Source organism: Suricata suricatta, chromosome 2 (assembly GCF_006229205.1).
Source record: "Suricata suricatta isolate VVHF042 chromosome 2, meerkat_22Aug2017_6uvM2_HiC, whole genome shotgun sequence".
Classification (NCBI taxonomy): Eukaryota; Metazoa; Chordata; class Mammalia; order Carnivora; family Herpestidae; genus Suricata; species Suricata suricatta.
The window spans coordinates 13,458,199-13,471,082 of record NC_043701.1 but is presented as its reverse complement, the minus strand read 5'-3'; the positions used below and the strand labels follow the sequence as shown (position 1 = coordinate 13,471,082).

Here is a 12,884-nt window from a genome sequence, read left to right as displayed (position 1 = left end):
CCCCGATGCCCGCGCCGTACTCCCCGCGCTGCGGCCCACCGACCCGCTCGCTCTGCTCCGCTGCCCGCAGCGCGTCGCCCCCGCCGCCACCTCACCCCGCGGCAGGGCGGCCAGGGTTTCCGGACGCTCACGTGACCCGCCCCTCCCGGAGGCATGCTGGGAGTTGTAGTCCGACCGCGCCGCCTCACCTGCGGGACGCCTAGGTGGCGCGGAAAGGAAGAGAAAGGAGGCGGAGGCCTCGGGGAACCTGGCTGTGGGGCTGGGGAATGGATGAGGGCCAGGAGTGTAAACTGGAAGAAGACAGTTTGAGAGATAACATATAGTCTGGGCAGAATTGCTATAGAGGTGACCTTTTTTTTAGGAAAATTTCTTCTGCTCTTTGTTTTTATAGAAAGTAACGTGCTGCTAAGTTTGCTGCTGACCAGCCATAAAGGCATAAGCTTTAGATTTTTAAATTAATTAAAGGCAGTGTCCCAAGCAGGCAGGGCCATTAATCTGCCCCTACCCATTCACCTTCTGCACTCCACCCCACCCACCCAAACAAATAAATGAGTATTAAAATCCTGACGGCCTCAAGCCAAAATTAAAGGCCTTAGGAGGCAGAACTTACAATTGGAGCCTTCTAGCCTTCTGGGCTCTTTCACCTGTTGAAATATATATATATACATATATATATATTTTTTTTTAATCTCTCAACCAAGAGAATTTCTCCACAAAGATAGAGAAAGAAAGCAGTTTTACTACTGGATAAACGTTAAGCCAGAATGTGATGCTCATCACGAGCCATGAGCCAACAGATTGCCAAGACAGAAAGGAGTCTCTCCCGGGTGCAGACAAGTAGATTCAACCCCTTACCTGCATGTTCTCAAGATAAACAATCACTAGCCCTCAACTGAGAAGACTTGACAGGAACTTTTGCCACGTATAGTTGGCCCAGACTTTATCAGGGTAACTGGGGAGACTCCCTGAACTGGCTTTTCCGAAGGAGAAACAAACCTCTCCTATCTTTAGGGCAAGAGATAGCGCTGCGAACTGGAGCAAGGCACCCGCAGAAGTTAGGCTTTTAGCCTCCCAGAAACTAGGAAACGAGAGCCCTATCTCCCTGGATGTCTGTATTTCAAAAGATGGCTCCCAGGTCCTGGGAAGGTTCCTGATACGAGAGTGACCAGAGGCTATTTAGCTGTTATGAAGCTAAAACATCTGTTTGAAAAGGACAAAGAAAGAAAAGAGCGGTGTGGAAGTGGGATTTCTTCCTTATTTTCTCACTTCCCTTACTTCTGAGAGACACTTAAACCTCTTATTTTCAACTTGTATTTGCCTTTACACGAGGCAGTTGTAGTTCTGTGCCCAGTCATCTGAGAATGTGGCTGGGAAAATGTGACATCAGGGTGAGCAAAAACAAATCAGACAAACACTGCACTTTTAGTTTTAAAAATATATTGTGGAGGGCCCCCTGGCTGGCTCACTTGGTGGAGTGTTCAGCTCTTGATCTCGGGGTTGTGAGTTCAAGCTCCACACTGGGTGTAGAGATTACTTAAAAATAAATCTTGGAGAGCCTGGGTGGCTCGGTTGGTTAAGCGACTGACTTTGGCCCAGGTCATGATCTCATAGTTCATGGGTTCAAGCCCCACATCAGGCTCTGTACTGATAGCTCAGAGCCTGGAGCCTGCTTGGGATTCTGTGTCTGCCTCTCTGTTTCTCCCTGCCCCTCCCCCACTCGCCTCTGTCTATGTCTCTCTCTCTCAAAAATAAACATTTAAAAAAGTTTAGAGGGGCACCTGGGTGGCTCAGTCAGTTAAGCCTCCGACTTCGGCTCAGGTCAGATCTCACATTCGTGGGTTTGAGCCCCACATCAGGCTCTGTGCTGACAGCTAGCTCAGAGCCTGGAGCCTGCTTCCGGTTCTGTGTCTCCTTCTCTCTCTGCCTCTCCTCCTCTCATGGTCTGTCTCTCTCTGTCTCAAAAATAAAATAAAACATTAAAAAAAAGACATATTTAAAAAAAAAGGTTTAGAAAGGAATAACAGCTGGCCCAAACATTGCACAAAACAGTACCTAGCCATCCTGCATGAGATATAGTCTGAAATTTTGTCCTAGTTTCTTCTGTAAAAACGCTGGTTGCAACCCACAAAAAAGAATTTCGTGACTCATTAATAGGTTCCAGCCTTCAGTTTGAAAACACTATACCAATTTAAATATTTTATCAATCTGGATGTTTCCGTTTTGCACATAGTAGCTTAACCGCCTACACCGTGCTTTCTGCATCACAGAGAAAACCAAGTCTCTAAGATCTGAGAGGCAGTGACTCTTCCAGAAGCTGTGAGGGGAAAAAAAAAGTAAGGAAAACTGACCTCAGCGTTCGGCTTCTACTGCCAGCAGGAGACTGATAAAGTCTAGATTTTCTCAGACCTAGAAATTAACCTTTGTTCTGTGGCGGACTTTTTGAGGAAGGGGGAACAAAAATATTTTCCCAGCTCTTCCTGTGCAAATTCAAAGTTGCTTGTTGTTGTTGTTGTTTTTTCATCTTCTTTTTGGATCACCTCCTTTCTCTAGATTGCTCCTCAGAAAGTTATTCAGATCCACAAAACAATCAAATGACTCGAGATCCAGATCTGTGTTCTCCTTGACGTTGGGCTTCTCTCCTACAGCCTGTCCTGCCCCTCCCCTGCCAAACGAGGGACCCAAGGAATAGTGGGGGGCCAGGGCTGCAAAGAGAAGGCGTGTAGAGAGAAGGCACCGGGCGGCTGAACAGGCAGTGGCTGAGTTAATCGTCCCGTCCTTTCCGTGTGGCTCTGCTAGGGGACGGATGCTGGCCCGAAGGCTGACTTGGCGCGGGGGGTGCTGGCCAGCACCTCGCCTTTGCGCTTTGGACCCAACGGCGCGCGCCGGGCTCAGGTGCGGTGGGAGGGCTTGCGCTTTCCTTTCACTTTCTCAGGTCGCCAAACCTGACACCTGGGGACGGAACTACCGCTCCCACCGCGCCAGTGAGACAGGAGGACCGAAGAGGAAAGCTCGGAGAAGAAGTAAACATTTCTGCTGGCATTCGCGAGAGAGCTAGCCAGGGAAGCAACAGGTGACCCAGGAAGGCGGGGGTTACAGGATGCGGGATGGAGGGCATCCGCGGGGCCGGGGGAGCCGCTCATGGGGGGCACCGCTCCTTCCTCCCTGCGGGGCCCGCGGGCCTCCGTGAAGAGGGCTCCTGTGGAAACGCTGGGGACTTACTTGGGGAAGGGGGGGCATGGAAGCAAGATTCCAGGTCAAGTGACAACGATAGGACACCGGAAGTAGAACTGCCTTCTTTATTTGAAAAGCCAGAAGGAAAAAAAGAAAGCGGTTCCATTGTTGGCTTTTGTCTGCTGGATCATTTAGCCGTAGGTGATTTCCGAGGTGTCCAAGAGAGGTACGGGCTCCTTCTTCATCCATTTAAAACTCAGGCTTTTCACATGCAGATTGTGCATCAGTGTGCTTTTCAATGTGTGTGATGATACAGACTTGTCCTTTGCGAACCTAAAACTAAAACTGGAAGTAAGTGGAGAAGGGGGCCATAAGGCAGGAACAATTTGACGCGGGTCAAGTTTAATCATCCAGTGAGATCAGGTTTCGTGTACTTGTAGGAAATGGTGGAGGAGGAGACCCAACACAGCATCATGTGAAGAACAGGTGAAAGGCGGGGGGATATTAGCCTTTCGGGTACATGCTGGCTGCTTCAAATAACTGACCGGCAGTCCTGTGGAATGGGGACCTGCCAGGCCCGGGTATAGCACGAGGGCCAACAGACGAGAACCCCAGAGAGAGCGAGTTCAACCCCATGCAAGTTAGAGCTGGGCATGCCAAATGGGCTTTTTCAGGAGGTAGTGAGTTCCTTGAGATGGAAGATAGTAAAGCAGAGGTGGATATTTAGGCAGAAATGCTGAGATGGGAATCAAATTTCAGGTGGGGGATTGTGTGGATCAGCGCTTCCCAAACCCGGATGCTCATCAGAATCACGTGGGGAGCGTGTGCCCGTGTATGTGTGTGTGTGTGTGTGTGTGTGTGTGTGTGTGTGTGTGTGCCTGTGTGTGTGTGTGTGTGTGTGTGTGTGTGTGCGCGCGCGCGCACACGTGCACGTTTATATTTAGCAGATCTGGGCGGGGCTCCAGGAATATATATTTTTAATGATCTCCTCCACATAGTTCTGATATAATCAATTAGTTTAGGAAACACTTTCATTAGAAACTTTAAGTTATTCATTTCAGTCTATAGTAAAATATGCAATAAACACTTGGAGACCATAGTTTTCATTTGGGGTTTTTTCTCTTTTAAGTTTATTTGTTTTTAAGTAATCTCTTACACCCAAAATAGGACTTCCACTCCCGACCCTGAGATCAGGAGTGCGTGCTCTACCACCTGAGCCAGCCAGGTGCCCTACATTGTTTTCATTTTGAAATAGTCTCAAAATCCTAATTTCCTGGCCAAGAAAACCAGAAGAAAAGGCCATGTCACTCTTCCCCAAACTGACCTCCCTGTCAAATCTCATCCACCCTTGTTTTGGGTTCCATAGCCGGAGGCATTGCTCCCCATGCAAAATGGGGACAGGATGACATCCAGGCATGTCCCCCACTGATGAATGGCAGGCAGAACACCCCCACAGGCATCTCCCTCTGCCGTCTTCCTGCTCTGGGCCCTTGACGGAGTGTGGGGCACTTGGCCTCATGAGTAATATTTCAGTCGATCCTGTCATCTGATCATGTTGCTTATGTGCTGAGCCCAACAGAGAATGGCAGTAAAACCTTTTCATTCTAAAGTAATGTCACCCCACCCAGGGCAGGTGTGGGCTGCTCCCTTGTCCCTGACCAGTAATGTCCTTCTCCCAAAATGCCAGTGCCATGAAAGCAAGAACCTCCCTACCCCTTGTCCTGTCCTGCATCCCAAGTCCCTGGCTCCTGACGGAACAGTTGCTAGCTCACTAAAGAGAGGCCAAACTCCTTTTCTTCCCAGGTCCGTTCCAGGTGGCGAGAGCCATGCAGTTCTCCAGCTCATCCAGGGCAGCAGATGAGAATTTTGACTATTTGTTCAAGATTATCCTCGTTGGGGATTCCAATGTAGGGAAGACGTGTGTGGTGCAGCATTTCAAATCTGGGGTCTACACGGAGACACAGCAGAACACGATCGGGGTGGATTTCACTGTGCGCTCCCTGGAGATCGATGGCAAGAAAGTGAAGGTCAGAAGGGCACGGGGTTGGCTCTACCTCCTTTAGCACGAGTTCTGAACACTGCAACACGTGCCTGAGGAATGAAAGACTTCAGTATAAAACGTGAACTCAGTACCAGGAAAAAAAAACCTGAAATATTTATTATTGTGGAATGGGGAAATCAGCCTTTTTAAAAAAATTTTTTAAGAGAAAGAGAGAGAGAGCGCACCCAGAAGCAGGGGAGAGGGGCAGAGGGAGAGAGAGAGAATCATAGGCAGGCTCCATGCTGAGCACAGAGTCCAATGTGGGGCTCAATCCCATTACCCTGGGCTCATGACTTGAGCTGAAACCAAGAGTCTGACCCACCCAGGCTCCCTGGAAATCAACCTTCTAAGACAAGAACCCAGAAGCCATAAAGGAAAAGACTGTTCAATCAGAAATATCTAAAGGCCAAGTTTACACATCTCTATGTGATGATATAAAGGTCAAAGTGCTGAGTGTGGAGTCAGCTTAAGATTCTCTCTCTCTCTCTCTCTCTCTCTCTCTTTCTCTCTCTCTCTCTCTCCCCTTCTTCCCTCCTCCACTCTCTCTCTCTAAAATAAACCATTAAAAAATAATATGGGGCACCTGGGTGGCTCAGTTAAGCATCTGACTTCAGTTCAGGCCATGACCTCATGGTTTGTGGGTTCGAACCCCACACTGGGAGCCTCGTGCCTGCTTCAGATTCTGTGTGTGTGTGTGTGTGTGTGTGTGTGTCTCTCTCTCACCCCTTCTCTCTCAAAAAATAAACATTTAAAAAATTAAAAGAAAATAATAAAAGTAAAGGCCAAATTTCTACATCCACAAAAATACCACAAATATAGTCAAAAGATGCGTAACAAACTAGAACTAAATATTTGCAAATATTGGACTCACAGAGGGCTAATTTCTTTAATGTGAAAACAGAACCCCAGTAAATATCTAAGAAAAAGACCAACAACTAAGTACAAAAAATAGGCAACCCACAAGCTGGACACAAATGCCATTTCACAAATTTAGTAAAAACTAGCTTAGAAATTTATGTCAAGATGTAAAGGTGCCCATCCTTACTCATATGTTAAAAAGTGCAAATTCAAATAACAGTGAGATATTATATTTTATCCATTTAATTAGAAAAGATCAGAAAGTGTTGGTGGAAATGTAAATGTAAAGCATGATCTTGTCCGGGATCTTGATTAAATAAAAAAAGTAAAAAGACATTTTGGAGACAATCAGGAAAATGGTAATGTGGTGACGTATTGGATGATACCAAAGGTTACTATAAAGTTGACCAGCAGTAATTGTGGCGTTGTGCTCCTGTAAGTAAATGTCCACTATTTTTAATGTTTATTTGTTTATTTTTGAGAGGTGGGGGAGGGGAGGAGTATGAGGGGGGAGGGGCTGAGAGAGAGGAGACAGAGAATCCCAAGAAGGCTCCGGGCCATCAGCTTGGAGCCCTATACAAAGCCTAAACTCACGAAACGTGAGCTCATGATCTGAGGCAAAATCAAGAGTCAGATGCTTAACCAACTGAGTCACCCAGGTGCCCAAAAATGTCCGCTTTTGATACAAATGAAATGACATGAAGTCTGGAATTCACTTTAAAAGAATATCTCAAAGAAATCAGCAGGAGATGGATAAAGCAAGAGTGGTGAAATCTTGATAATTATTGAGTCTGGATGATGGATATAGGAAGGTTTCTTGTTTTGTTCTCTCTAGTTTGGGGCATGTTTGCAAAATTTTCTTTAAAAAATACATCTCATAGGGGCCCTTGGCTGGCTCAGTCAGTAGAGCATGTGACACTTGATCTCAGGGTCATGAGTTCAAGCCCCACATTGGGTTTAGTGCTTATTTACTGAAAAAAAAAAAAAAATATATATATATATATATAGTTGGGGCACCTGGGTAGCTCAGTCAGTTGAGCATCCAGCTTTGGCTCAGGTCATGATCTCACAGTTTGTGGGTTTGAGCCCTGCATTAAGCTCTGTGCTGACCACTAGCTCAGAGCCTGGAGCCTGCTTCAGATTCTGTGTCTCTTTCACTCTGCCCCTCCCCTCTTCATGCTCTGTCTCTCAAAAATAAATAAATTAAAAAAATTTTTTTTGAAAAAGATAATTAAATAATACATTTTCTAAATAGTTTGAGTGAACAAACAGGTACCCCTAGACATTGTGCAGGGTGTACCGATGGGTGCCCCTGCTTGGGATGATAACTGCGAAGGTATTAGAAGGATACTCTTTTTTAAAAAATATAATTTATTGTTAAATTGGCTAACATATGGTGTGTACAGTGTGCTCTTGGTTTTTGGGGTAGATTCCCAAGGTCTATTGCTTACATACAACACCCAGTGCTCATCCCAACAAGTGCCCTCCTCAATGCCCATCGCACATTTCCCCCTCTCCCAAGGATACTCTTAAATATAAACAGCTGAGTGGTCCTTTACAATCAGAACCGTTGGAGCACCTGGGTGACTCAGTCAGTTAAGTGTCCAACTATTGATTTCGGCTCAGAGCAAGATCTCACGGTTCATGAGTAGAGACTGTAGAATCTCCTTGGGATTCTCTTTCTCCTTCTCTGCTGAAGCCTCCCCTGAAGATAAATAAACTTTTTGAAAAATAAATAAAATCAAACCAGTTCAGCCAATGCTATCACCTTGACTGATATCAACGAACAGTTTCAAAAGATAAAAATCAAAATCTAAATGAAGGGATGACAGAAGCTAAAAAGATCAAGAACACCAAACCCAAAACACTGGACCCACCTCTCCGACTAAGCGTCCCGTAGGTGGTGACTCCCAGACCTGAAAGCGCATCCAAATTACCCCGGGAGCAAACAGACACCCTGGTTCCTGGACCCCACACCAGACCAAATTTGGAGATCTCAAAGTGAGACCCAGAAAACTGCCTTTTTCTGGCAACTTAGGTGAGCAAGTTCCCATCAGGTGTGGGAACTCGTGATGGGAACCCTTCTCTGCCCCTCTCCAGATGCAAGTGTGGGACACCGCAGGCCAGGAGCGATTCCGGACCATCACGCAAAGCTACTACCGCAGCGCCCACGCGGCCATCATTGCCTATGACCTCACCCGACGCCCCACCTTCGAGTCTGTTCCTCACTGGATCCGTGAGATAGAAAAATATGGCGCAGCGAACTTGGTCATTATGCTGATTGGTATGTTTTCAAAGCATTTAGCTTTTTCGTTCTGGATGCCCCCCTTGCCCCCGCCCCCTGCTGATGCTCAGGTTTTTGGGGGTTTCTGATGTCAACGGCACATGAAATCATGAGTGCAGGGGTGGACAGGACCTCAGAAAGCGTTTGGCCCAGAACTTCCCATCAGATTCACCTGAGAATGGGGTGAACGGAGGTCAGCGATGGGATGTGAATTTGCTAATACAGATTCCAAGGCCCACCCTGCAGTGTCTCGTGGAGACCTGGGATGGGGCCCTGGCTTCTAGACGAAGGCATACCCTTCATACTGACTTGATGCAAATCTGTGTAGATCACAGAGGAGATACTCTGTAGTCCAAGGTTCACAACATCAGATGGCTCCAGATCCCCAAGGGAGTCACTCAGATGTGACTGACTGCACCCAGGAAGAACTCCTTACACCTGCTAAGGTCCTAGCAAATCCTAGCAACAAACCGTAGTCAGAATTGACAGGGATGCAAGGCACAGACCAGACTCCCAGCTTGGTGACAGCCACGCCTACCATATCCCTTCCCCCACCTAGAAACTCTCACATCTTTCTTCTAGGAGCAGTGCCTGGGAGGCTCAGTCGGTTAACCATCTGACTTTGGCTCAGGTCATGATCTCATGGTTTGTGAGTTCAAGCCCTGCATCAGGCTCTGTGGTGACAGCTCAGAGCCTGGAGCCAGCTTCAGATTCTGTCTCCCTCTCTCTCCGACCCTCCCCCACTCATAGTCTGTCTCTCTCAAAAATGAATTAAAAGGAAAAAAAGAGGTGAGCTGAGATCAAGAGTCAGACCCTTAACTGATTGAGCTACCCAGGCGCCCCTAGACATTCTTAATTTCAACCCATCAACAGTTTCCTTAGTGATTATAGTTTCCTTGTGTCCTATTTAGGAAATCCCCTAATCAAAGTCATTAAGATATTCTGTCTTTTGAAACTAGTTGTCTGTCTGTCTGCCTTCCTTTCTTTTAATTTATTGTGGCTTTTATATTTAGATCTCTCATCCACCTACAACTGACTCTGGTGTATGGTGAGAGGTATGGGCCACACATTTGCAATTTTTCATATAATGATCCAATTGCCCCAGTGCTATTTCCTAAAAATGCAGCCTTGCCCACTGCTGTGATACCATCTTTCTGTAAAAGGTGCAAAGATTGGCGCACCCTTGTTTTTGAGCTTTTTATTCCACTCAATTGGTCTATTTCATGCATCCTCTTGTAGGGAAAAAGTGCCTTAGACATTGCAACAGCTTGTGTCCCTCCAAAGGGCTAGATGCACTGTGTCTAAATTTGATACTAAATTTTCATGGGATCTATATACAAATGTTCATAGCAACTCTACTCATAATTAACCAAAAACTAGAATCAACTCCATTTCTTCAAATGGGTGGATGGCTAAACTCTGGTCCATTTATACCATAAACTATCACTCTGCAGTAAAAGGGATAAATTACCACTACCTGCTTGGATGGGTCTCAAGGGAATTATGCTTGAAAAAAAGTCAATCTCTAAAGGTGACATCCTGGAGGGCGCCATCTATAGAACATTGCTGAAATAACATTGTAGAGATGGAGAGCAGGTTAGCGGTTGCCAGGCTTGGGGGTTAGATGAGATGGAAGGTTAGAAAGCGTTGGCACGAAGGAGCACGTCGTGGGATGGGACCAGGATGTGTATCTTGGCTGCGGTGCTGCTTATATGTGATGAAATTGCATGTAATTACACTTGCGGGCACACACAAAGTGGGGGACCGTGTAACGGGTGACGTCTGAGTAAGCTGTGGGTTGCACCAGTGTTCATTTCTTGAATTTGAAGTTGTGCTATACTTACACAAGAGGTTACCCATGGGGAAACGGGGTGAAAGGTACCTGGGCCTTCCCGAAGGCACTCCTTCAACAACCTGTGAGTCTAGGGGCACCTGGGTGACTCAGTCGGTTAAACGTCAGACTCGTGAGATCTCAGCTTACATCATGATCTCATCGTTTGTGAGATTGAACCCGGAGTTGGTATGGTAGGGCTTGGGATTCTTTGTCCCCCTCCCTCTCTCAAAATAAGTAAACATTAAAACAAACAAACCAGGGGTGCCTGGGTGGCTCAGTCGTTTAAGCATCAGGCTTTGGGTCAGGTCATGCTCTTGTGGTTCATGAGTTCCAGCCCTGTGTCAGAACAAAGCTGTCCAGCAGAGCCTGGAGCCTGCTTCAGATTCTGTGTCTTCCTCTCTACCCCTCCCCGCTTATGCTCTGTGTATGTCTGAGATCTCTCAATATGAATAAACGTTTAAAAAAAAAAGGCATTAAAAAACATTTAAGAGCATTTAAAGGTTTTCATGGTGGGGAGGGGTAATTGAGAAAAAAAGGGTCTAGAAAGGTGGGGTGCCTGGTGGCTCAGTAGGTTAAGTGTCTGACTTAGGCTCAGGTTCATGATCTTGCAGTTCGTGGGTTCGATCCCTGTGTTGGGCTCTGTGCTGACAGCTAGCTCAGAGCCTGGAGCCTGTCTTCAGACTCTGTGTGTCCCTCTCTCTGACCATCCTCTGCTCATGGTCTGTTTCTGTCTCAATAACTAAAACACAATAAAAAAAAAAAAAGAAACAAGATTTGAAGGAAGAAGAGAAGACCAAGGACTCCCTCTGCTACAGTCATTAGATTGTTTAGACTTTGAAGGAATGACAGTCCCTCCTTAGAACAGAGCCTCCACCTTCCCTGCCAATGAAACACCCCCCTCCAGCCCTTCTCAAAGCTCCTGAAGAACTTGACAGTGAATGAAGACAGTGGCCGCTTCCATACATTGGTGGCTTCATTTTAGTCAATCTGCCCACAGGGGCTATTTATGAATGTATGCGTGCGTGCTGTGTATATTGCCGAACTAAAATGTTTCTCTTAAGGTTCATTAAAAAAATGAAAACCAAAACAACTTCAGTGCCTCAGTAGAATGAATCTCTGTTTTCTCTCACGCCCAGGGAACAAGTGTGACATGTGGGACAAACGGCACGTCCTGTTCGAAGACGCATGCACGCTGGCGGAGAAGCATGGCCTCCTTGCTGTTCTGGAAACGTCTGCTAAGGAGTCGAAGAACATAGAGGAGGTGTTCTTGCTGATGGCCAGGGAGCTGATCGCCCGCAACAGCCTGCACTTATTTGGCGAGAGCACCCCGAACAACCTGGCCCTGGATTCCAGGCCAGTTCTCATGGTCCAGGGGCCCAAGGAGAAGACCCACTGCATGTGCTGAATATGCCCTGGAGGCCGGATGCACCCACCGGGCGCGTGGTGTCTGAAGCCAATGGAAACCAAAGGATCCCATACTGTCTGCCAGAAGCATCTTAGACCAAAGTACAGACTTGCCCCTGGTTCTTAACTCTTCCCCGAGGGATGGAGAGCACCGTTGCCTCGATTCACACCAGAGGCCTTGCTGCGGACTCTGAAAAAGAGGACGCCACTGTGTCTTGGACTCCGTCTAGGGGCTTAAGGCACAGGAAAGGAGGGCGGGGTCTGCTCTTTCAGCCTTCCATTTTCTGTCTGCCCAACCCTTCAACCGTTTTCTACTGAATTCTACTTCTTGCTCAAAGAGGGTAAGGAAGGAAGGAAGAATAACCAAGCGAGGGAAGAGGATGTTTAGAACATTCCAGAGCAGTTTAGAGCAGCTCTGACATGGAAGGATGGGAAAAAAGCCCGTGGTGAGAAACCCGAATGCTGCTGACATTCACACCTCAGGTCTTTAGTTTGGAGGGCAAAACCTTTGACGTAAAGATCAGTACTGTCTTGGCAAATGGTCAAGAGCCCACGATGGAGACAGAATTGGATCCCACTTTATGCTAGTTAGACAGATGTGACCACCCTCCTAGAATGTGTGAATGCCTACAATTTCCTCTCTAAAATACCAGATTATCTGCTGGATAAAAACTCACTTCCGAATTGAAATTGAATGGGTTCATAGATGAATTTCAAGACCTTATCGACCTCACTGTGTGGTCCCTGTGTTCACCATGGACCCTTTAGCTAGCACCTGTGAGAGATAAACATTCTTTGGTCAAATTCACCTGAGGCAATCATAATAATCTTGTTTCATAGGAAGAGCCAGCCATAGCAATGGCTCTGAACAAGGAAGGGTCCTGGTGGCTCACCTTGTCCCTGCCCCCAGGCTGAGACCAACACAAAACAGCCACTGGCCACATGTCACTAAGGAACACCTGACATGTGGCTAATTTGAATTGGAGATGATCTCTACATGTAAAATACACACCAGATTTTGAAGACTTAGTATAAAGTGTGGAGTATCTTAATGATTTTATATTGATTATATTTATATTTTGAAATATTTTAGATATACTGGGTTTAAAATATTATTAATGTTTCACTTTTTTTTTTTTTTACTTTTTAAATGTGGTTACTAGAGGGGTGTCTGGGTGGCTTAGTCAATTATGTGTCTGACTTCAGCTCAGGTCATGATCGTGCTGTCAGCCCAGAGCCCACTTTAGATCCTCTGTCCCTCCCTCTCTTTACCCCTTCCCTGCTCATTCTCT

At 46.6% G+C, this 12,884-nt stretch overlaps 2 protein-coding genes across 4 annotated transcripts in view; one reads left to right on the top strand and one right to left on the bottom strand.

The window, feature by feature from the left end:
• The window catches only part of SLC37A3 (solute carrier family 37 member 3), a 47,758-nt gene extending 47,635 nt beyond the window's left edge, over window positions 1-123 (bottom strand). For all 3 annotated transcript variants that reach the window (XM_029922647.1, XM_029922663.1, XM_029922654.1), the window contains exon 1: window positions 44-123. The gene's annotated coding sequence lies outside the window, so the exon portion shown is untranslated. The remainder of the gene's footprint in view (window positions 1-43) is intronic.
• A 2,143-nt stretch (window positions 124-2,266) lies between these two features.
• On the top strand, window positions 2,267-12,688 carry RAB19 (RAB19, member RAS oncogene family). The gene is made up of 5 exons (XM_029922638.1): window positions 2,267-2,333; window positions 2,933-3,070; window positions 4,975-5,198; window positions 8,171-8,354; window positions 11,325-12,688. Exons 3-5 carry the CDS (start codon window positions 4,998-5,000, stop codon window positions 11,591-11,593), a joined length of 654 nt encoding a protein of 217 aa, XP_029778498.1. The 5' UTR covers window positions 2,267-2,333; window positions 2,933-3,070; window positions 4,975-4,997; the 3' UTR covers window positions 11,594-12,688.
• Window positions 12,689-12,884: the final 196 nt, after the last annotated feature.

Coding starts and splice junctions, on each gene's coding strand:
- RAB19 (XM_029922638.1), top strand. CDS start 4,998: ATGCAGTTCTCCAGCTCATCCAGGGCAGCAGATGAGAATTTTGACTAT. Junction 5,199..8,170: donor TCGATGGCAAGAAAGTGAAG/GTCAGAAGGGCA, acceptor GCCCCTCTCCAG/ATGCAAGTGTGGGACACCGC. Junction 8,355..11,324: donor CTTGGTCATTATGCTGATTG/GTATGTTTTCAA, acceptor TCTCACGCCCAG/GGAACAAGTGTGACATGTGG.